Source organism: Trichosurus vulpecula, chromosome 4 (genome assembly GCF_011100635.1).
Source record: "Trichosurus vulpecula isolate mTriVul1 chromosome 4, mTriVul1.pri, whole genome shotgun sequence".
NCBI classification, from domain to species: Eukaryota; Metazoa; Chordata; class Mammalia; order Diprotodontia; family Phalangeridae; genus Trichosurus; species Trichosurus vulpecula.
The window spans coordinates 395210044-395234720 of record NC_050576.1 but is presented as its reverse complement, the minus strand read 5'-3'; the positions used below and the strand labels follow the sequence as shown (position 1 = coordinate 395234720).

The following is a 24677-nucleotide window of genomic DNA, read 5'->3' as shown; positions in this document are numbered from 1 at the left end:
TTTTGCCATTTGAGTTAGTCTATTTTTTAAGGTGTTGTTTTCTTCAGTATATTTTTCAGTATTTTTTTGGGTCTCCTTTAGCAAGTCATTGACTTGTTTTTCTTGGTTTTCTCGCATCCTTTTCATTTCTCTTCCCAATTTTTCCTCTACTTCTCTAACTTGCTTTTCCAAATCCTTTTTGAGCTCTTCCATGGCCTGGGACCAGTTCATGTTTTTCTTGGAGGCTTTTGTTGTAGGCTCTTTGACTTTGTTAACTTCTTCTGTCTGTATGCTTTGGTCTTCTTTGTCACCAAAGAAAGAATCCAAAGTCTGAGACTGAATCTGGGTGTATTTTTGCTGCCTGGCCATATTCCCAGCCAACTAATTTGACCCTTGAGTTTTTCAGTGGGGTATGACTGCTTGTAGAGTTTAGAGAACTATGTTCCAAGCTTGGGGGGATGCGCCATCTTTGCCACACCAGCACTCCTCCTTCCTGAAGAACCACCAACCCAGACCTAACGCAAATCTTCAGCAGGCTCTGTACTCCTGCTCTGATCCGCCATTTAATTCCTCCCACCACGTGGGCCTGGGGCCAGAAGTAACTGCAGCTGTAGTTCTGTAGCTGCACCTCCCCCACTGCCCCTGGGGTGGTGGCTGAACCATGAACTCTGTCCCCAGCAGCTTTTCCCACTAACCTTCTCTGTTGTCTTTGGTGTTTGTGGGTTGAGAAGTCTGGTAACTGCCACAGCTCACTGATTCAGGGTGCTAGGGCCTGTTCTGCCCAGCTCCTGGTCTGGCTGGTCCTGCTGCCTCCCACGCTGATTTCTGCTCCCTTCCGTGCCCAATACACCTCGTCCAGCAACCATCCAGGCTGTCCTGGGCTGGATCCCTGCTTCCCTCTGCTATTTTGTGGGTTCTGCAGTCCTGGGTCAAAAGTTTAGTAACTTTCAGCATAGTTCCAAATTCCTTTCCAAAGTGGCTGAACCAATTTATTGGTTTATTTATAATAATTTATATTTATAGTTTTAAAATTTTTATAATCAAAATTGTTCACTTTCTCCTGTGCAATCCTTTCTATCACTTGTTTTGGGTCATAAATTCTTCCCCTTTTCATACATCTGAAAGGTAATTTCTTCCTTGCTCCTAATTTGTTTATGATATGACTTTTATGTCTTGTTCATAACCATTTGGAGCTTATGTGTATGGGTCTTTCCTCTCAGTTTTTAATTGGAGGGGTGTTGGCAGGTAATAGCTTTTTTTAAGTATATTTTGTATTTATTTTAAAACAAGGAATACAAAATGGAGATTTATACTTTCATAGAGTATCTGCTCTTTTTGTTCCTTTTTTTTAGTGTTTAAGTTCATAATAAAAATATTTTTCTTTTTTAAAATCAAACACATATTGGTGAAAAATATTAGGATATCGCCAAACATAGATTGTACCCTTAAAATGAAGTTTCTTTTAAGGAATACTAACAAACCTTATGTGTGTAAACAGTAATTCTAGGCCATACTCAAATTTCACATAATCTAACTTTGGAGGAAAAGTGGAGCCCATGGCCAGACCAATGAGAAAATGTAGCTTTTGTTTCACTGCCTGTCAAGGACAAAAGCAGAAACTTGATCAGTTAAGGCACTATATCAAGTAAAGAAAAAAAGATGGCTGCATGAACAGTTAGGTCTCTCTGGTAAATATGTGATGTACTCTATTCTTTGTTGAATGGCTATGTCAGGCCTATACAACTTGCAGCCCACAGGCAGCTTACAGCTCATGCTGCTTGCAGCATGCCAAAGTATTTCAGGCAGCCCTTGAAAAATATAGAGGAAAACACCCTTTGTATGTAGAGGAAATCCTTTGGCCTGCCACAAGCAGCCCAAAGGCCATAAGCTGCCCAGCCACAAGTTGTGCAGGCCTGCAGTTTATGTTGAACTTGTTGTATCTGTTTTTATTAAAAATACAAACATTGAAATTTCTCTGGGGCTTGTCTTTCAAACTTCAAATTTTAAATCTTTAAAAACATTTTTATGCAGATTGAGAAATGATTGAGTCTGGTTTCCATAAATATTTGAAATCATTTAAAGTTGAAAACTGAATTTTGGTCAAGAAATACATTTTCATGTATAACTGTTACTCTTTCTGTGCATCTCAGTTACCATATTGAAATAGTATGTGGTTTAAATACTTCCAGATCACTTTTTGTTTATTGCCAAAAAAAGAAAATTGGAGCAAAAGATGATTCAGGAATTCTTTTGATGCTTATGTTTTTGTTTTTATAACTAGAGATTCAGCATTCAAAAGAATTTTCCCATCAGGATCTCACCATTCTAAGTAAGATCAAATATCCTGGAATGTTTGTGTATTTATAAGTCTGGAGCTTCTTATTTTGAAATCTGTTGACAGAGAATGCAGGCTGATAAAAGATGGCAACTAACCTGCCACTTGTAAAAATTGTGGAATATGACTGTTTAAGAACTTAATTAACTGAGTTTTCATCTGGCTCTAAAAATGCTTGGTCTGGGGTTTTTTTGTTTTTTTCATTGCTAAATATCCCTGAATTCTGAGGTCAGATAATAAGCTATAGTTGTGTTGAATTTTTTCTTGCTTTCTTACCCATTTTCTTATTTATTGTTTTTCTTATTTTTTTATACTCTAGCTTTTTCTAAAGGTAGAATTTACCAAGGCAGAAACTATTTTTGCTTACTCTTTCACTTTTTCCCTATCTTAACATACCATTCTTTCTTCTATTGGGGAGTACCCCAGGTTGTCCTCCGCAAACTTTAAAGCCATGTCATATTTCACTCATGGCACAATCATGTTACTTCAAATAAGTTCTTTGGTGCTATTAAATTATTGAATTCCTTTCTGATGTAAAAGATGTTTACTCAGGGATATCTTGTATGCCTCAAATTGTCTAGTATGATGTGGAGACTGAACTGTCAATAAATGTTATAACTTCTCTATGGTGACATCTATTTCTGACTGTGTACTATCTCTTAATGATATAGCTGAACAGCTTACCTATTAGGAGTTGAATTGTGGAAATTGAAATCTATTTCAAGGTCAGATTTCCTCCTTTTTTTCCCTCCAGACAACATCTAGAAATGATGATAAACCAACTAAAAATAAAATTGCAAGACACCCAGAATAATTTACAGAGCAGTGCATCTGAACTTCAAATATTACAGTCTGAACACGATACTCTACTGGAAAGGCACAATAAGATGCTACAGGAGACAGTCGCAAAAGAGGCAGAATTCCGAGAAAAGTATGTTTTTGGGGGTACTAACATGTTCTTTTGACTTTATGTATCATACAGTTGTTTTCAGTCATGTCTGACTCTTCATGACCCCATTTGGGAGTGTTCTTTGCAAAGATAACAGAATGTTTTGCCATTTCCTTCTCCAACTCATTTTACAGACAAGGAAACTGAGGTAAATGGGGTTAAGTGACTTGCCCAGGGTCACACAACTAGTAAGCTTCCGAAGCCAGATTTGAATTCAGAAAAATGAGCCTTCCTGACTCTAGGCCCAGTGCTTTATCTACTGCACCACTTAGCTGTCCAAATAAAGAGCTAAGGAAATGTTATGAAATAAGAACTATAACAAGTTGGTGGTAATTTTGCCATCGTACTTTAGTATTGAAAATTATCATGACACTATAAATCAAGCTCATTAGTGTTTTGTTTATATATTTGAAAGTTATCCATTCATTAAGATTACAGGTCTGGAACTAATCCAGATTGTTTTATGGATGAGAAAACTCATACATACTCAAAATTTGGCAGAGTCAGAATTTGAATTCAGGTCCTGGGACTTTCCATTGAATTGCTCAGCAGAGCTTAATAAGAAGCTACATTTTTTTATAGAGCTGGACTAAGAGTTCAAGGAGATCCAAGTTTGGAGAAAGTACAGGCTTTCCCCTTATAGAATTTGAGGTCTCTCATCTTTAAAATGTTTAATTTCAGTTGACAATTACTCTATAACTTCTGTGGTGTTCCTAAGTCAGCTAACCCCATAATAGATATACCAAACTAAGCAGCATCATGGTCCAGGTATGACACAGAATTTCAGAGCCAGAAGGGCTGTATAGTCCTACACCTAGCTTAGGAAGAATCTCCTCCATGTAATACTTGACAAGTGTTCACATCACCTTTGCTTAATGACCTCCAGTGAGAGAAACCTTTTGTCTCTCGTTCTACTTTGGCAAAGCTGTAAAATTGTTATCAAGTTTTTACTGACATCAAGCCTATATTTGCTTCTTTGCAGTCACCATCCTATGCTCTTCTCCTTTTCAAGCTAAATGTCCCCAATTCATAGGATCATAAATTTAGAGCTAAAAGGAACCTTATATAATGGGTTCAGCTCCCTCTCCTTTTACAGATGAGGAAAAATGAGGCCCAAAGAGGTTAAATGATTTTTCCGGGGTCACACATCTAGTAAGTGTTAAAGCAAGACTGGAACCCAAGATTTCCTAAGCCTAGCTCTCTGTCCACTGTACCATGCTGTCTCCCCGTTATAAAATGGCATCATCTTGAGGCCCTTCAGCATTGTGGTTTCTTTGCCATTGTCTTTCATAAATGTGCTTAGAAGTGAATACAGTGTTCCAAATGTGACCTGACTGGGGCAGAGTGGAATCACTATCACTTTGATCACGAGCTTGGGAATATTTTACCTCTTAATATAGCCACAGCTTTAGCTTTGCATTAGCTTTCTTAACTTCTATTTTACACTGTTGACTCCTCAGATTATATTTTGAAGTCAAATGTATTAAGACTTTATAGTATCTCTACTAGATTTCATCTTATTCTTTTCAGCCCAGCATTTTGAGGCCTCCTTGCATCCTGCTTCAGTAATCCAGTATTAGCTATGCTTTCCAGCGTTGTGTCATCTGCAGTTTTGATAAACCCATCATATATTTATCTATTCAACAGCATTGAACCAAGCACAGATCTGGAGCACTTCATTAGAGGCCTCCATCCAAAGGGACATTGAATCATCAATAAAGACTGTTTTGGTCTGGTCATTCAAGCAGTTCCAAATCTACCTAATTATAATGTCAAGTCCAGAGATTCTTAACTAAGGTTCCATGAACCAGCTTTAAATATTTTGATAACTGTATTTCAGTCTAATTGATTTCCTTTGTCTCGTGTATTTTATTGTATGCATTTAGAAACATTATTTGAGATCGAGTCCATAGGCTTCCCAGAGTGCTAAAAGGCTCCATGACAAACACAATAGTTAAACCTCTGATCTAGTCCTTTGTCTTCCTCTTTTTACACAAGATAGACTTTTTCAATTTCTTTGCTAAACCGTATTTATTGCATTTCTCTGTTCTGTCAGTACAGTAATCCTGTCTCAAAAAAAAATAAGAAAAGAAATGTTAAGTCTGACAGATGTATTTTTCTTTTATGAGAAAGAGACTTAGTTATCTTCCAAATATAAAAAATAATGCCAACTTATTTTTATAACATCAGCTTGTCACATTGATACATTTTTTAATCAGGCCTATGATTTCTTGGTACAGAACTTTCTAAATAAGGAAACTTCCTCAATCGATGCAGAATCACAACCTGTTCTATAACCTGGAGTATTTTACGTAGATTCTTTGAGCCTTGCAACAACCCTTGAAGAAATTATATTCCAGTTTCACCAATGGCAAAATTAAAGTCAAGAAATAGGAAGTTACCCAAGGGTACCCAGCTACTAAGTAGTAGATCTGGGATTAAAACCTGGTCTTTAGTCTCCCAATGCAGACTCTGCACTGTCCTACTGCAGCGACAGTGTGGTACATCAGGTTAAGGAGAAGGATGAACTATTCTTCAGTAAGCAGCTTTTGTTAACAAGCATGTGAGCACAGTTTAGTTTGACTCCAGTAATGTCAGTATTTAGAGAAATTCCATCAGTTTCAATTTCCTAAGTTATTCAGCTTTTATCAAGGTTCACCATAATTCACTTAATTCTAGGAAGAGCTATTTGATCAGCTCTTAGTAAATGTTAGAAATATAGTAACAGCTACCATTTATATATCAAAGAGCTTTACATGTGTCATTTCATGTGATCTTCACAACAACCCTGTGAGGGAGGTGCTGTTTTTGTCCCCATTTCATAGATGAGCTAAACAGAGATTAAGTGATTCACCTAAAGTCCCACAGCTGAGAGTGTCTGAGACAGGATTTGAACTTGGGTTTTCCTGACTCCCAAGTCCAATGTTCTATGCATTGTGTCACCTGGACTTCCCTTTAGAATACATGAAAAATGAGGGAAAAGATCATTGATACTTTTTTATATAATTATTAAGTGATTATAAAACAACATAAGAAAGCTTGCCCTCAATATTTTTGTGTTATACTTTGGGAATTTGGTTTTGTTTTAAGTGAGATTGGAAAGTGATTGATTTTAATATGGCCATGCCCTAGAAAGAAGCAATAAAATAGTACTAAAATATCTGCTATGTTTTTAAACATTTTAAGACTTACTCAGAGAAGCAGGTGTCTTAGCATTTCATACTGGTAGCAACAACATGAGGTGATGACAGATTTCAAAGAAATGTGGAAGTGAGATCGTGGAAAGGCTTTTGTCATACTGAGGGTATACCATAATTTCCATAGAGGACTAGATTTTTTTGTTCTCCCACCCAGTCAGTAAAGAAGCAGCAGGCAAAGTTAAATTGTTTTAGAAAATAAATTTTATTCATCCTTCAGGCTCTGTTCAATACAGTCAGAGAACATCATGATGAAGTCGGAGCATGCACAGACTGTGAGTCAGCTAAAATCCCAGAATGAAATACTCCGAAATAACTTCCGGGATCAAGTGAGGCATTTGCAGGAAGAGCACAGGAAGACCATGGAGACACTGCAGCAGCAACTTTCCAAAGTGGAAGCTCAGTATTTCCAACTTAAGAGTGACCCTACTGCCAGAAGTATGTATGCATTCATGAAAGAAGTAACTTTTTAATGATGTCATTTTTTTTTAACTTTCAGACTTTCACCACTTTCCATATGACCATAAGAAATGCTATGCTGAAATCTTCCTATTCATAAATGTTTGCCATGGTTACCCTTCATTAAATCGATCTCAGAAATCTTAAGAATATACTATAAATATCTAACTTATCCTAAATTATCCATTAATATATCTAAATCTTTAAGTTCGTGTTTTCAGCCAGCATAACCTTTTAGAATAATATTTCCTTTTCTTCAACATTAAACTTGTTCATAGAATGATTCTTAGTCCTAGTATTTTGGGGGACTGTACAGCATTCTTTATTGTTGTTCATTAAACAGACTGATTTAAATATTTTATAATCGGAAGAATGACAAAACACCTTATTTCCCAAAGCATTAGCTTCACAGATAATTTCCTTTGGTTACAAGAAAGTTAAAGCCTAAGCTTTAGAAGTGACATCTTCAGGATAGGTTTTTTTTTTTTATTAATTAATTTTTACTTTTCAACATTCACTTCCACAAGATTTTGAGTTAGAAATTTTCTCCCCATCTCTCCTCTCCCCCCACCCCAAGATGGCATGCATTCTGATTAGTCCTTTCCCCAGTCTGCCCTCCCTCCCCCCCAACCCCTTCCCCTTTACTTTCTTGTAAGGCAAGATAGATCTCTATACCCCATTGTTCAGGATAGTTTTTAAAGATGTTTTCAGGTTTGCTTTTAATGCTACTACTAGCTTAAACATAGCCTATAAGCTAGAAAAGGTTGATATGACTTCAGCTCTACCAAGATAACTAGTTAGATTTAGATCCTGCTGCCCAGAAGGGATAACTAGACTCTAACAAAGTCTCTAAATCAAGTAAAAAATACTATTGCAACATCTGGGAAGCAGGCAAGGACACTTTGGGTCTAGGTTTGCCTAGCACAAAGGAATAGTGTTAAAAATGTTTTATTTTCCTTCAACACCAATTGTATGGAATTTAGTTATCACCTTGTTCTTCTCCTATCCTGTCACACATGCACTCTTTTCCACTACTTTACTGCTGGGTGCAGAAAGAGAGGAGTAGAGAAATTAAGACTCATGCATGTATTTAGTAGTGTAATAACCTTCCACCTTGAGTTACCAAAAAGTTGATGAGTATTAGAAGCTGCCCATTCTAAGAATTTTTTGAAGGTCATTTTATCTCATCCAGCTGTTTAGAAAGCAATAACTTTCAGTCCCTGTAGAAATGGATTGAACGATAAAACATTCCATGTCATTAGGAAATATATTCATTTCTAGTTAAGAGTAAGCTAGGAATTCCTTCTTTCTACCACTTGGCCCTTTAAGTTAAATAATTTTCCCACCTTTGAATTTGTCCCAATTAACAGTTCATTTTCATCGCTGGTCTTTGACTCCAAACTTATTTGGAATTGCTTTCATCAGATCGTGAAGAGTATTTTGATCTTTTTTTTTTCATTTATGGATTCAGAGACATACCATTCTTTCTTCTCGTTTTATTTTATCTGATTAGATTCATCTTCCTCACATCAACCATTGAAGAATCTTCGTGAAAGGAGAAACACAGACCTGCCCCCCCTTGAAATGCACACTGTAACCAGGGAGGAGGGAGAGGGAATGGAAACAACAGACACTGAGTCTGTGTCTTCTACCAGTATCCATACACCATCTCTGGAACAGCTTCTTAATTCTCCAGAAACTAAACTTGGTATGTTCATTTTTTAAAACATAATTCTCCTTGTTTAGGCATTCTGTAGAATTACTGCTACTAGAAGTTATGAGGGCCCCCTCTTGAGTTGTGATGATATTTTTTTGAATGCCATTGCACTCTTTCCTGAATTGCAAGTGATAGAGTATGGTTTGAGGTTTTGTTTAAATAAGCTCTGGTTCTCTCCTAAATCTGAGCCAGGCGAATGCATCAGAATTCAGTGGCAATATTAAAAAGTAAAAAGAGGCAGCAGGGCCTATTGGATAGAGAGCTGACTTTGGAGTTATTAAGACTTGCATATAAGCCTTTCTCTGACACTAGCTAAGTGGCCTTCTCTGCATTGATTGAGGGAGTTTTCTCACTTAGAATTTCCTCTACCAATGAAATCACAGTTCTAGTCCAAAAAAAAATTGAAAAGTAATTAATTTTTCATTGTCCCCTTTTACAAACTGAAGGTTTGATTATTTTCATGTTATTCCATAATTGCCTACTGGATTCAGAATTAGTAACATTGCTTCCTTTATTTAACAGTAAACTTTTGTCCTTTAAAATTTTAATAAATATTTGCCTTCACAATTAAATCCATGAATTGAATTCATGTTGACTCTGTAGCAAACTACATAAATACTACCAAAGAAGCATATAGTCTAGACTTATGATCACAGGCTGGGGGTGTTTTGGCAGTGCTTTCATTGAGCAGGAAGTCAAAGATGATAAGTCAAAAGGGCCACTGGGAGGGTGTGGGCAGTAGCTGCTGGCCATTTAGTTGCCCTATTGAATCTCCTTTAGTAGATTATAAATAACATGATACTTTCAGTTCTTAGGAAGACAGATAAATAGCCGGAAGATCAATGACAGTTTTGATAAAAAGTTGTAAAGGTGAAAGTTTACCAGTCTGCAGAGTGGAGACTAATAAAACTTAGAAGACTTTTTAAATTTCTGGAAGCTAAAAACCTATCTTACATTGATATTTTTATCCTCTTTTTTTTTTTTTGCTGCAGGGTAATCTTTCAATTAAAGACCCATTGAATAAATGGATGGTAGATCTAAACCACCATTTGATTCTTTAATAATGAAACTATGAACATTCATTGGGTTAAAGGTGCAAAGAAGAAAAAGTACTTAATGCGTGAATATTCGAAATAAGAATGAAAAAGACTAGGGTTGGGGAGTTTGGAAATTTAGGGACTCCTAAAGCAGTTCTTCAACTTATGAACCTAATTAGAAAATCTTATATTTAGAGAGAATATTTAAAAAGTTAAAGAGACCTCAGATAATACTCATATTTTGTAGATGAGATCCAGAGAAGTAAAGTGACTTAGCAAAAGACAAATACAAAATTTATTTTGGAAATTAATCTTTCTTTAATTAATAAGGACTTAGCATGAGTACTGCAGGTCTCTCATAGAATATGTCTTTGAATCCATTGTTACTTTTGGACTCAAAAAAAATCAAAGAGAGGGTGGGGCAAGAGAAAAATTTATTAGAATTAAAAATGAATCTCATGCACAAGACAATGGAAAATGACATAGTGGGTGGAAATAGCCTGCAACATGTGAGTAATGAGGAACTTCCAAAAAAGAGGAGCAGACATCCTCCAGAAGATGTATGATACAAAGAAAAGGTGGGCTGGCCATGTAGCAGAGCAAGTGAGGACAAGTTGATAGACATTCAGAGTGCCCTCATGATGATCATGTAGTGTCAGCAGAGATTGAGGTAGGCCTCTAGCATGTTGAATGAGCCCCCTCTGTTGAATATATGGGAGAATATAGCCAAGAACCACACAGGTGAGCATCTTGGGCATCAGAGGGAACTCCCAAATTGATATGATCACAGATCACTCCTTAGAGCTTGGGCTACATAGAGAATGAAATGCATCCGATCCATATCCTCCATGATGACTTTACTGCATAAAGCCATTAAAATTGGTGCTGGACATATTTCTGTAGCACAAGGAGAGCTGAATTTTCCCCTCTCCTGGGAACTGTTAGGTAAATAGCATGAGAAACCTTCTGAATAGCCTTAGAAAACCCTACCAGAATAGCAGAATTAGTCTAGAAATCCTACCCCAGGATTTCAAGTAAGGGAAGCTGCTATCTATTCCAGATTTAGTGTAGTAGAAAGAAAACTGGAGTAAGAGTATCAAGGTTCAAATCCTGGCTTTGTAACACATTAGTTCTTTGAACTTTGCAAAATAAGGACATTGGGATTTAAGATGATCCCAAAGGGCCTGTCTAGCTCTGAATCCCATGATCTAGGTTCTGCCACAGAGAGGCTCTGTGACTTCACCTTTCTAGGCCTCAGTTTCCTTATCCATAATAAGGACCAGAAAATTCATTTCTCTTTCAATGGCTAACGTCTAATCCTATTTCCTTGAAGTCTGTTTATTTTGTAACCCTTCTTTGGTGCTTTGTGCACAGCTGATCTTCACAAGTGTTAATTGTCTGGAAGTTATCTGAAGTAGGTACTAAAACTTCTAGACTTTTGCTGTCATACAAGTCAGCTTGAATCTCTCTTCCCTAAAAGTCAGATGCTAACCAAGAGCCCATAAGTAGTGCTCAGTGCAGATGTGACCACATCACTCCCATTTCCTAAACTCCCGCGTTCCCCTGTCACCCCCAAGATCAAACGTAAAATCTTCTGTTTGACATCCAAAGCCCTTCACAACCTGGCCCTCACCTACCTTTGCAGTGTTCTTAACACCTTACCTTCCCTCCCCCCGGCCCACTTTCTGTGGTCCAGTGACACCAGGCCTCCTTGCTGTTCCTCACATAAGATGCTCCATTTCCTGATTCAGGGTATTTTCATTTGGAAATTAATCTTCAAAAAATAAAATTTCAGAGCCTCCTTTGTGGCATGAAGAACTCAGCAAAGAAGAATTGGTACAGAAGCTCAATTCCACCACAAAGAGTGCCGACCACTTGAATGGCCTCCTTAGGGAGACTGAAGCAACCAATGCCATTCTTATGGAACAAATTAAGGTGAGTCTAACCAAGGTCACCGGTGAAGCTATGTCAATATTTGTAAGCATTCGCTCTGTGTGACGTGCCCGTTAAGCCTATCTGCAACATGTTTTATGGATAAAAACTATAAAGCATGAACTACTTGAAATTCAAGAAACGTTCATTCATCAAGCATTGATTGAGCCTCTGCTATGTGCAGAACACTGTTCTAGACCCTTAGGAGACTTAAAAATGTAGCCCTTCCCCCCATGGTGCTTACCATCGAAAAGAGGGACAAAACAAGTGTGGTTAAATAACTATGGTGACATTATGTGATATGTTCATTGGAGAGCTGCAAAACCAAGTACCTTTGTGTAAAATCCAAGGCGGATGTTTTTAGCCACCCACAGATCCGAGAAGGCTTTAAGGATGAGATGACTCTGGAGTCAAGTTTTAAAGCACGAGCAAGAATTATCATACAGAAGAGGGCAAGTGGGAGGTTGTTCTAGGCATAGGTGACATTGTGACCCACAAGGTGGAGAGACAAAAGAAACGTGATGACTTAAGAGAGTAATGAACCTGGTTAGCCATATAATCAAGTAAGACTGAAAGAGAGCATGCTCTCAGATTGTGGAAAGCATCGAATGCCAGGTAGTGTTTGAACTTGGTACCCAACACAAAGACACGAAAAGATGTTGAGCAGAATAACATGACTTGAGCAGATTTAAGTATAAAAGAAATCATTTAGACTGAGGAACTCCTATGTGCAATTCATATAGCAAGTTTACTGCCAGACAAAGATAGGATGTGGGGTGTAGAGCAGCACAGGACAGCCCTGCGCACAGCTTTTCTTGAAACCTTTAAGAACAATTGTGGATGAGGCACATTTTACACACTGCAAATACAGGATGATTCACCTCTGTTTGCCTTGATAAATCAAACCTCAGAATGGGAGCAGGGGGGAAGGATTTGGCTGACATTTATGGAATTACACAAATGACCATTTGAGGCTTCTAGAAAAAAAAAGACCAGATTAGTGCCTTTATCCGTGTTTTCGAATCTGTTTTTCTTTATAGCTTCTCAAAAGTGAAATACGAAGGTTGGAAAGGAACCAGGAGCGGGAGAAATCAGTAGCTAATCTAGAATACTTGAAGAATGTTCTGCTACAGTTTATATTTCTAAAAGCAGGGAGTGAAAGAGAGAGGCTTCTTCCTGTCATAGACACAATGTTGCAGCTCAGTCCTGAAGAGAAAGGAAAACTTGTTGCGATTGCTCAAGGTTGGTAAGATTAAATTTTTCCCTAAGTGTCAGACTTAAGAGAGTGATTTGTCTTTTGTACATGTCTGTATGTGGACGTATGTCATGTGTGTGTGTGTGTGTATGTATTGTATATCACATTTCTGTATATATCTTCATAAATTTCAAGTACTAAGCTCAAGTTATTTGTCTTTTTAATTTTTTAGTCTGTTGTAGGTATGAAATAAATTTTGTGTTACTCGATGACAAACTTATCTAAGTTTTTAGGACACCAAAAATAGTTATATATTTCAACATAACTACCATATTTTCATGTATTTCATATTTCATCTGACCACTATGCCACCTAAGTGCCCACAGTTCTTAATTTCTACAGGTACATTTTTAGATTAGGCCTTTTAAATTTTCATGTTTATTTTGACTCACAACATTGTTTGGAAACTGAGAACTCTCATGAATTAGTCAATTTGATAACTACTGCTATTTTCCCATAAGGGAATAAGTATAGTGTTATGTGTCGTTGCCCCCGCCTTCCCCCCCCCCCAAAAAAAGACAGAATTTTAACACATAACTAACTAATGAACTTGGGATGGAATATAAACTACAGAAGCCCTGTGGGAGTAACCAGTTATAGTAAATTTTTGATTGCTTGGATTTTATTGCATATGTGTATATCTTCGATACTGAAGAATTTAAATAGATTTTTTTTTTCTCTACAAAGGTGAAGAAGAAGGTACATCTCGACCCTCTGGATGGGCATCCTACCTACACAGTTGGTCAGGCCTTCGATAGCATGGTGATGAGAGAAAGTTTTTTGAACTTGTAACCAAATAGAATGTTTGTGACAAAAATAACCCAGACACATGGAGTCCCTTTGATTCTTTTGTGAATTTGTGTGTGTGTGCACAAACAGGATTTATGTAGCAGCTTAAAGGGTTGATGTCAGATGTCAGTCCTTCAGAGAACAGATGCTACCAAGACCATCTTTTTTGTGGTCCTTTAACCAGTGGAGATTGGCAGGGGGTACCTATCCTGTCACTCTTTAGTGCCTCTGGATCCTGTTCTTGCTTAGGAATACTATAAGTTCTGAGCCCAAATTTTGGTCCCATAACAGAACTGGAATTTAGAGCCTTTAGTGTTAATTATACTTTGCCAAGGTATGATTTGCAGGAAGTGTTGCTAGAAATTAATTGACAGCAAAATTGATAGGACTTTAAAGATAAGAAGGAAAATGTACAATTGGAATTTATAATTGGCAAGGTATCCATGAACTTAAGTGACTGGATAAAAAATACTACAATGAATTATGAGGCTAGGTTACCGAATTCCACACAAATGTTTTAAAATGTGTTCAGAATATGGACATGCTATTCTTTCAGTCTTTTTGTGTGGCTACAAGAATAAGAATACTATTAAATGATAGAACGCTGATCAAAACAGAAACTTCTTATTGCATGATAACCTTTTCCATTCTGTTAAACTATTTGTAAGGCTTCATTGTGTGTTGAAAGTTTGGCTAAATTATTACAAACTTGTTTTCTGTAGCTCTTTTCCATTCCCCTTCCCTCTCCCACCTACACCTCCACACCACCCCATGGCAGATCGGTGAGCATGTGGATCCTCAGAGCCATGGAATTCAGCATTATATTTAAATGAAAGAACACTAGGGAACTTCCTGTATTCATATAAAGTGTATAGCCCCAAAGGCTTTCCAGTAACAAGGAATGAAAAAAGCACTGGTTCTTTAGAGGTGGCTTCTTGGAGGATTATTGGATTTTCCACAATCTCTGTAACTAATGGAGTGGTGTAGAGAGGGGTTCCTTTCTTCTGACTCTGTGGAATATGTACAATTGGCTAGCAAAATCAATGTGTTATTTTATCTTAAAATTTGCAAGCAATCTGATTAAAAATTGTTTACTATTTAGTGATGTCAACATACAACCAGTTTGATGAAGTTCTTTAAACCTGTTGATTTGTGCTTTTAACTTCAAAAATCTCAGCTGGAGAACTGACTTTGCACTTTGTTTACTAGAACATTAACTTCCAAACAAGTTTAAGTGAAAATATGCTGCTGACTTGTTGAGTTTGTTCTTTTAAGAAATTTCTTCTCCTAAGTGACTTTTGTCATGTTTTAGAAGAACAGACCAAAACTAGTGAATGTGTCACATTATATGCATTTGTCTTAGAACTGAAGTTAAATTAAACATTTGTTTTTCTTACTTTGAAAACTGTGAATATAAGTATGCCAATAGCATACAATGTAAGACTTTGATAGTATTTAAAGAAATTTTAATTTCTCACTGACCCTCAGATTTGTGAATCATATACATAATTGTATTGAAATATTGAGTCTGTATTCATGAATGTAATAAAAATACTTTTGCATGATATAAAATGGTTACTTTAATTACAGGGGGAAATATTCCTTGAGATTTTCAGTAATGAAAACATTATTTATGATTATTTTAATAATCACTTATTAAACATGTTTCACTGTGTAATACATTTTTATGCCTAAATCTTTTATTAACATCATCTCTTTGGGAGTTTTGAACCAACTCATAGGTTACAGCTACCACTTCCTCAAAAGTTTTTTAAATGGACTTTGATAAAATTGTGACCAAACTATCCATACAGCCAAAACTACCCCTATAGTAAGACTGCGTGAAGTTGTAATTCACATTACTTCAAAATTTTGTTTTAAAGATAACATATACTTGAAGATTGTTTAGTCATTGTGAATGAGACATCTGAAAATAGGGTGGAAGAAGGTTTTAATTTTTAAATATGAATTATTTGCCATCTCAGCATGTTTTTGAATTTTCGAAAGGCAATCAAAACCTTTTTTTTTTCCTGATTTTCATTTTGTTTTGGTATAGACACAAAGAAAGGTAAGTTGAGCTGAGAGATCTTCATTGCCCTTTACAGGTAGCCCTCCATTCAAGATTCTGCTGTTTATATAAGTTCCTTACAAATGAACAGCCACAAAGGAGCAGCTGACCCAAAAAGGCGGAGTTTCCTGTATTAGTAGTAAGATAGATAGCACTGTGGATAGAGCACAGGACTTGAAGTTAGAAGAAACCGAAATCAAATCCTGCCTCAGACACTTACCTATGTGACTATAGGCAAGTCATTTAACCTCTCTGTGTTCCAGTTTCCTCAGCTGTGAAATGGGGATAATAATGAGGATCAAATGAGTTAACATAAATAAAGCACTCTGCAAACCTTAAAGTATTATATCAATGTTAGTTATAAACTCTCCAGTTTACATATCACACATAATGAATATAAAGTGTACAGCCAGTAACAATCCCAGAGGCTGAATGTCTTAGTAAATGATGTTCAGCTTGCAGTCAGGAAAACAATGCCATCTCAGACACACACAGGCAAGTCACAGCTTCTCTGATCAATCAATAAACATTAAGTGCCTACCGAACGCTGGGCCCTCTGCTCCAAGACTCAGTTTCTTCATCTGTAAAACTAGAAAAATACTGGCATCTACCCAATGGAATTGTTGAGAACTGAGATAATGCATTGGGTTTTGCAAACCTAAAATGAGTATGCAACTAGAAGTTAGGAGAAATGTTAGCATTGGTATTATCCCTTGTGGTTTATAAATTATATGACATACAGTATTTTAATCCCCACAGCAACATTGTGTGGTAGATGATACAAATAAGAGCTCCATTTTACAATGAGGAAATTGAGGCCAGGAAAAATTATGATTTGCCCAAAGACATCCCGTTATTATTGCATGATAAACATGCATCTTTCTATAAACAAAGTGGAAAAAAAAAAAGGCCAGCACAGGGGAGACTATGCCTTTTTTTTTACCAGCAGTAAAAAAAAAATAACCTTTATGTTAAAAAGGAAAAAATCTCAAAAATGTTGCCTCTTTCAGGGACAGGAGAGAATTTATAAGATTATTCTGTTCTGTGACTTCACAGGAATTTTGTACTTAATGGGACCTCAGAAATAATTATAAGGCAGAGAAAACACCAACCTGGGTGTCCCCAAATAGAGCAGTTTAGTTCAGTAGGTATTAAGTGCACATTCTGTTCAAAGCACTAAGCTACATGCTAGAGATATAAAAATGAAAAAAAATAAGATATTCCTCTGCCCTCAAGGAATTTCCCTCTTTATTCCGGTCCTTTGTTCTTCAGTAGGCAGGAGAAGAAAAGAAATCTTGGTCTAAGGAATGAGTATTGGTGAAGGAAAAGAAGCAAGCTACCTACAGCCCTCAGAAAACAAATGGAGTGACCAGCTAACCCACCATAAATTAACCAAGCAACATTCCTGGAGATTTACACTGGACAGCCCCACCCTCTCCCGCTGCCTATCCCCCTTCCTCTGCTGACACTCCTATCCCACGCTATGGGCTCCTTTACTAATGACTAATAAACTGCTCCGTATTTTCACTCATCAGCTGTTGGAGGGTGTTGGGGAAAGGTTAGTTTCTGATGATAAAGGTGTTTCTGGCATCCCAAGTTTTAAATCTCAGAAAACAACGCATTTTGGTTAGATTCTATAGTAATATTCTTAAAGTACATTGTGGTTTAAATATGTTTTTGTGTAATAACATGGGAGTCTATCTACTGTGGTTCCATGATGCATATTTCCATTCAAACCATCAATACTGAAACCCTGTTCCTGAGTTTGGAACTCGATGTTTTCTACCAAAGATTGCTAGTGAGGATGCTGACCCAGATGGCTAGTTGACCAAGGTTTTGCTTTGTTTTTTGTTTCATTTTTGGCAGCGAGGTGGCACAGTAGGTAGACCACTAGGCCCGGGGTCAGGAAGACCTGAATTCAAATCCTGTTTGACTTTGGACAAGTCACTTCACTTTGGCTTCGGGTTCCTTATCTGTAAAATAATAATAAAATAATGATGGTACCTACCTCCTCTAAGGCTGTTGTGAGGACCAAATAAGATAACAACTGTAAAGCACTCAGCACGGTGCCCAGCACATAGGAAGTGCTATGTAAAGGTTAGCTTTTTTTTCAAGCTGAGTTAGCTACCTACTTTTTTTTTACCAAGAAAAATAATTATGGACCTTTCTGATCAATGCCATGTGCTCCTTTGAATAAACTGGAATGGAGTGGGTGAATTCAATTTAATTTAACAAACGTGAAGTGGTTCCTGTGTAAAGAGCACTCTTTAGGCTTTGAGAGAGATAGGAACTTTAAATAGGATATTGTCCCTACTGTGGAGCTTAACAGTCTCAAATGGGAATAAAGCAAATACACAGATACCTACAGCACTCCATAATTACATGAAAAATGCATAAAGAGGTGCAAAGTATTACATGAGTTTGAGGAGGGGAAGGTTGTCAAGGAAGAGATCAAGAGAGGCTTCATGAAGGAAGTTTCACTGAGTTCAGCTTTAAAGGACAAGCAGGAATTCAACAGGTGATGAAATATGTCTCAATGGAACAAGGTTAAAGCTTTGGGAACACAACACACTTGTGGTAGGTCAATAAAATGTGGTTTTAGATGGAGAATGCATTTATTCTTAAATGGCTTGGGTTTTTTCTATCCCCTTCATTAGAAATGAAATTAACATGAGCTGATTTTGTTAATGAATATAGTGGAAATAAAATCTTTACACAGGCTTTTAGAATTTTTGTCTTCGTACTTTCAACCAATCTTATGTTTTAACTAAAAGGAACAACAAGTTCCACTTTCTCTACTAGTGATCCTTAAGGATTATTATGCAGTTATTCTTTTTCTACAGCAGACCTGCACAACTTGGCAGTAGGTAGGAGCCAAAATTAAAATAGGCTAAGATTCTTCGGGCCGCAGATAGGTTTTTAGTGGCTCACTTTCCAAGTAAAAATATAATTAATGATTAACCCATTTTGCAAATAAACATTTTTAAAAGGGAAATTTCAATTAATATCAATTACACTTATTACTTAAGATTTTTATTTATCATGAAATCGCCCCTCTCAGACTAAAGGCAGATTGACGATGGCTGGTTGCCTCGGGTCATGTGACAAACAGGAGCATGCACAGAGGCAACCCACCCGCCGACACAATAGTGTGACTAGTGGAAGGCAGGTCAAGCAGGACACAGACTTGTTATCTCTTTACTTTCTTTTCACATCCTCTACATTTTTCTTGAGCTGCTCAAAATCTTTTGATGATGACAAGCAGCCGGTGGGCCATATGTTGTGCAGACCTGTTCTACAGTAATACTGGAAGGAGTATAAAATGCCAAGTTTTAACTAGAAAGGGGGTTCTCTGTGATGTCATGTGTTGACCCATAAAGATTTGGAGGCTGCTTCTTGGTTTTTTCCTCTGGAAGTTAGAAATGAGACTTTGATATTCTAACGGATTAGTGTACATTATCAAGGATTCCAAAAACAAGATTCCACTAAGGTTCCTTCTCTCTAACTATATGTGAAGACGTCTCCATTTGGGACAGCTGGTTGGAGAACTAAAGCATTATCAGCAAACCTACACCCTGTGTATAAACACCTAGCCAAGACCACCACGAGAAGACAAGCCTAAAGCTTCAAGTAATCTAACAAACAGGTCTAAATAACACTGGAGCCAAAATAGATTAGAGATGCTTTCAGCACTTGAGTGTTGACAAAGCTGTAGCCCACAAAACAGATGGACCTAGTCATTTGGAGAAGTGAGTTTTCCAGTATTGATTGAAAATGTTTATTCAAACACAATTGACTAAGAAATCCTGAAACCTGGTACCTGCCAAACATTTCATTTGGTTACTTCACTGGTTAGTCTTATAAGTTCAAAGATTGTAGAACTTTCCCAAGAGTGAGACCAGAAATAAGTGTATGGCTTATGGTTTTAAGGGCCCTTTTTAACATACAAACTTCAAACTGCTGAAGATCAAATTAAGTGAGGCTCTCAATACACAAAAGGGAGAGTGCTTCCCTTTCCCTCTTCTCTACCTTAAAAAAATGCCTACTTTGCTGCTAGGACAGAGTACTACAGCAACAGAGAAGAGAGTAGAAAAGAAAGTCAAGTAAAAGTTTGCATGCCACTTAACATTAGAAGAAATGATTTAAAATTATAACGGTAGCTTTTGCAATAATCAGCTACGTTTGACTCAATTTTTCCCTCTCTTCTCTCTGACTGGGTTGCTGAAGAGTTGTCTGTTTAATTTTTTTAAGCTTATGAATTATACATGAGAAGAAAAGAGGCCCTGAATTCTTTTTTTTTTTTTTACCATCTCTGCTCAGCCTTGAAAGCATATATAAATACGGGATTTTAAACAAAACAAAAAAATCCAAACAGTCGTAATCTAAACATGTTTTTAGTATGCCTAGGTGGAGGGAAGGAGATGGAGTGTTGTTTGGGGTCTGCTTTTATTATTCAAACAGGATTTTTCTAATAATCTAAATACTTGGATTAGGATAAAGATGACATCTTTTTTTATTATGAGCATGCCAGCAAAAACAACAGAGAAAACAGAGTTTTAAAAAAAGCTTACAGTCTCTTAATACTGAGAGATGCTAAGAGAATGTACTAATTGTTGGATGAGAAAGTAACTTTTTTAAAAATATACATGGTTTAACTTTTGAGAACCAAACACATTTCTTTAAAATAAAAACTCAGCAGGGCACAAATACTGTGATGACATAGCGTTTCTAAATTATGTTCAGTATTCTAAGCTTGGTCCAAGGCTATTCCAGTACAAATCAGCAACTGAAAATCAGCTGCAGCATCAATTTTTAATTCACACCAAGGAAGCGGAACTTAATTCCATGTAGCTAATGTCTTTCAGCTGAGCTTTCTCCACAGGGATTAGTAAAATGGATCTGCTGTAACTGTATTACAAAACGAGCCAAAATATTTGTGTACTGTACGTACTCATAAAACAAACCAGGAGAGAAAACTTTCTGGCCTGGAAGTCTTATAAGTAAGTACCTTCAAAGAGTTACCCATTTTTCTTTTTAATTTTCATAATTATCATTAAGTTAAACATCAACAAACAAAAACATTTCAATATACAGAGAACAAAAAAGCATCATATATGAAACTGAACTTCTCTTACAGAGTTTGTTTTTCAAGTGTATATTAAATGTAATGCAGTAGTAACAAAGTTGTCACTTGTTTCCTGAACTTCTTTAAAGTTTTTTCTTCTATAGTATTTTTAATGCTCTATTGATGTTTTTTCTTCCTTTATTCTTCCTTCTTCCTTCCTCTCTTTTTCCTTTCTTCCTCCTTCCTCCTCCCTTCCTCCCTCTTCCTTCTCCCTTCCTTCCTCTTTCTTCCTTTCTTTATTTTTCCTTCCTTCCTCCCTTTTCTTTCTTCCTTTCTTCCATCCTTCCTCTTTCATTCTTATAGGAACCAGCAAACCAAATTTAGTCCTGAATTACAAGAATGGTAATTCTAGTTTAGACAAATGGTATAGACATGTAACATTCCTTCCTCCTTAAGATGTTTATGTAGATATCCCTAGGGTGTTGTGAAGAATAACCATGAATGTTCAATATATGTCGTCACTGAAAGAGGCTCAGGAAATCTTGTCAGCCTGCAATATATTTTTTTTACTAGACTACAACATTTTCACTAGATTTTGAAAAATGGTGGTCATGACACATTCTTGATGATAGGATCCTGAATCATAATCATACCATATATATATGTAATATATATAATATACATATATACACACACATACACAATATGTACATATACACATGCATATATGTGTATATGTGTGTATGTATGTATATTATGTATGTATTGTCACATACACATATATAAATGCATATTTTTTATTTGTATTATCTCACTTCATCCCACCAACATTGTGAAGTAAATAGAGCAAATATTACCTCAATACTCTTAAAAATGCTGTGCATGGTTTTCTTTTGTTTTGCTATTTTATTAATGTTTTTATTAATGTCTTTTTGTCATCTTTTTAGGTCCCACAGCTGTGCCTACCAAAATTTCCATGACTGAGTTAAATTTTTAGAAAAAGACATTTGTTAATTGTATTTTGTGTCCTAGATGTGATACTCTTAGAACTTTATAATTGGAAAGGACCTTCCCCATTGACTAGTCCTAAGACCTCATTTTATAGGTGAGAATACTGAAGTCTTGGATAGTGACTAGCCCAGGATCACTCAGCAAGTTAGTTGTAGAGGAAGGACTGGAACCCCAGCCTCCTGATTCTCATTGCACCATAATAAAGCCCAGTAGACAGAGTCAGTCCATTAACAAGCTTTTTTGAAGGACTTACTATGTGCTAGGCATTACGTTAAGTGTTAGAGGTACAAAGAAAGACAAAAAGAGACCTTGCCTTCACAGAGCTCACATTCTGATGGGAGGGACAACATGCAAACAACTATGTACATACAAGAAAGAGCACTGGCCCTCATAGAGCCAGACTTCCATGTAAACACAGTAGAAACAGAATATTAGAAATGAAGAGGACCTTAAAGGTCGCCTTACCCACTTCATGAGTTTTGAATACGTTAGCCCATTTAACTTAGAAACATGCTCTTCGTGCTATGCCCCCATCTAATGATGGAGTACATTATTATTTACTAATATTAAGAATGAGCAGACTTGTTTTTTTTGGGCTTAGTTGGTTTTTTTTTCCAAAACAGTATTTATAGGTTGGAGAAATTATTGCACAGAATATATTTTTGTTGAGTGCTCCAAAAAGGCAATAGACATACTACTACTGCTACTAATACTAGTATTAATAATAATAACAACATAATGCACTTCCTCTGTGTCAGGCACTGTGCTGAACACTTTATTATTTCATTAGATGCTCACAACAACCTTTGGAGGTAGGTGCTATTATTCTCATTTTACAGTTGAGGAAACTGAGGCAAACAGTGGTTAAGTAACTTGGCCAAGGTCACACAGCTTAATTACTTATGTTAAAGGAGAGAAGGTGGCAATCCTCAAAAGCCATTGTCAGTAAAGTCATGGAATCATATAATTGAGTACAATGTTAGAACTGGAATTGACCTTAGATGTGATCTAGTCCAATCCTCCTCCTCTTTTTAAACAAATAAGTCATTTATACTTGCATATATATATATGCAAATATTTAGTCAAGTCTAGTGTCTAAAGGTAGATTTAAACTCAGATCTTCCTGACTACAGGCAAAAGGCTCTATCCACTGCATCATCCAGCTGCTTTTAATAATTGTGACTTTTTGGACATTAAGTCACATTTCTTTGGTCCTGGTTCAGTTCTATGTTTAACTAATTGTAACGATGAGGTTTTACAGCTGTTTCTATTCTTTGTTTTTATGAAATTTACTTTTAATATAGATACCCAGCAACTGGGGAATGGCTAACCAAGCTGATTTATGAACTACCTAAAGCAGATGTTTAATTATAAGCCACTTTTCCCTTCATCCTATCTCCCACCATCCTTCGTGATGTCAGTCATTATCATTACCATCACCAACACACACAGACGCAAGATTAATTTTAATATTAACAAAAGCAAAATATAATTAGGGCAGCAAATATGTTAAATATGTATTCAGCATATTTGCATATATATGTATATATATGTACAGATGACCTATTTGTTTAAAAAGGGGAGGAGGGTTGGACTAGATCACATCTAAGGTCTCTTCCAGTTCTAACACCATACTCAATTATATGATTCCATGACTTTACTGACAATGGCTTTCAGGGATTGCTGCCCTCTCTCCTTTAACATAAATAATTAAGAATTCATTATATTTGGCATTTTTGGCATTTCTGGTTGAGTGCTTTCTTGAAGTCATAGGCAAAAAAAACCTTTTTATTCTTCTGTCTCCTATAAGGCCCAATTCTCAAAGCTCCTGATGTGTGGTTACTTTAGCCAATGTTTGATGTGCTTGCCTGTTTATAGAGCTGGAATTCTCTAGCCCCACACCCCCACCCCACTTTTAACCTCCACTCATTTTCAGTCTACACTGCACTTCATATTTCATGTTATAGTCGCCACATTTCCCTAATGCAGTCTTGTGATTAAAGTCTTATGATTCTTAAAAAGCACAAAGTGAGGCTCCAGATTCAATGTCAGGCTTTACTTTTATTAAACTCTCAAAGAAATACAACTTGTTAGGAAAATCTGGTTTGCTCTCACAAAACCTGTGCCAGTTTTGGGTAAAAGGAAAAAGGAAGGGAAGTTTTAGATTATTCCTTCCTCACTATAAATATAAATACAATGTGGAGTGGCCTCTGTGGTTATGAAGAAACACTGGCTGGTCTGAGCGTAACATCAGTTTTGGGAACCAACTCATTCGTAGATTCTCTCCTGCTTAAGTCAGGGAAAACTCAGTCTAGGCACTGTTTTCCTTCCTATAATCTATAAATAAGTGAAATCCTGAGCTCAGCACCATTGTACCCTCTGTTCATTTAACCACTGAACAAGCTAGAATTAAGAGGGTTTATCCCACACATTGATCCCTAGCCCTGAAACCTAATTCTCCCTCCCAACCACAGTGAGCTGCTTGTCACTGAGGACCTACCTTTTCCTCTTCCCTGTTACATACATTTCAGACACCAGATTTCCTTTGTCGGGTTTACTTATTCATAGGAGTATGCCAAGAGAGTTAAATGTGCATAAAAAAATAACCTACCCGGATCAACCTGGGTGTCTCTATAAACCTAATTAGGCCAAATAATTTTGCTATAATTCTCAAGGTCTCAGAATTACCAATAGGCTTCTAGATCCCAAATAGTCACCTTTCTCCAAAGAATCTCTTCCTTCCCCTTTCTTCTTTTCCTACCCTTCATTATGTCACCCTACTCCCACATCAATCCACTCATCCTGGCACCCTGAACGGAGTCAGTTATAAAATTCCCACCCAACCTCAACCCAACAGAAAACCTTAACATTTTTTGAAGAACTT

At 36.7% G+C, this 24677-nt stretch overlaps 1 protein-coding gene across 1 annotated transcript in view; it reads left to right on the top strand.

Moving 5' to 3' along the window:
* The window catches only part of GCC2 (GRIP and coiled-coil domain containing 2), a 54962-nt gene extending 39635 nt beyond the window's left edge, over positions 1 to 15327 (top strand). The window contains exons 18-23 of the mRNA XM_036754258.1: positions 3069 to 3245; positions 6681 to 6898; positions 8433 to 8627; positions 11469 to 11608; positions 12646 to 12847; positions 13548 to 15327. Coding sequence (XP_036610153.1) covers positions 3069 to 3245; positions 6681 to 6898; positions 8433 to 8627; positions 11469 to 11608; positions 12646 to 12847; positions 13548 to 13618 — 1003 coding nt within the window. The 3' untranslated portion in view covers positions 13619 to 15327. The remainder of the gene's footprint in view (positions 1 to 3068; positions 3246 to 6680; positions 6899 to 8432; positions 8628 to 11468; positions 11609 to 12645; positions 12848 to 13547) is intronic.
* Positions 15328 to 24677: the final 9350 nt, after the last annotated feature.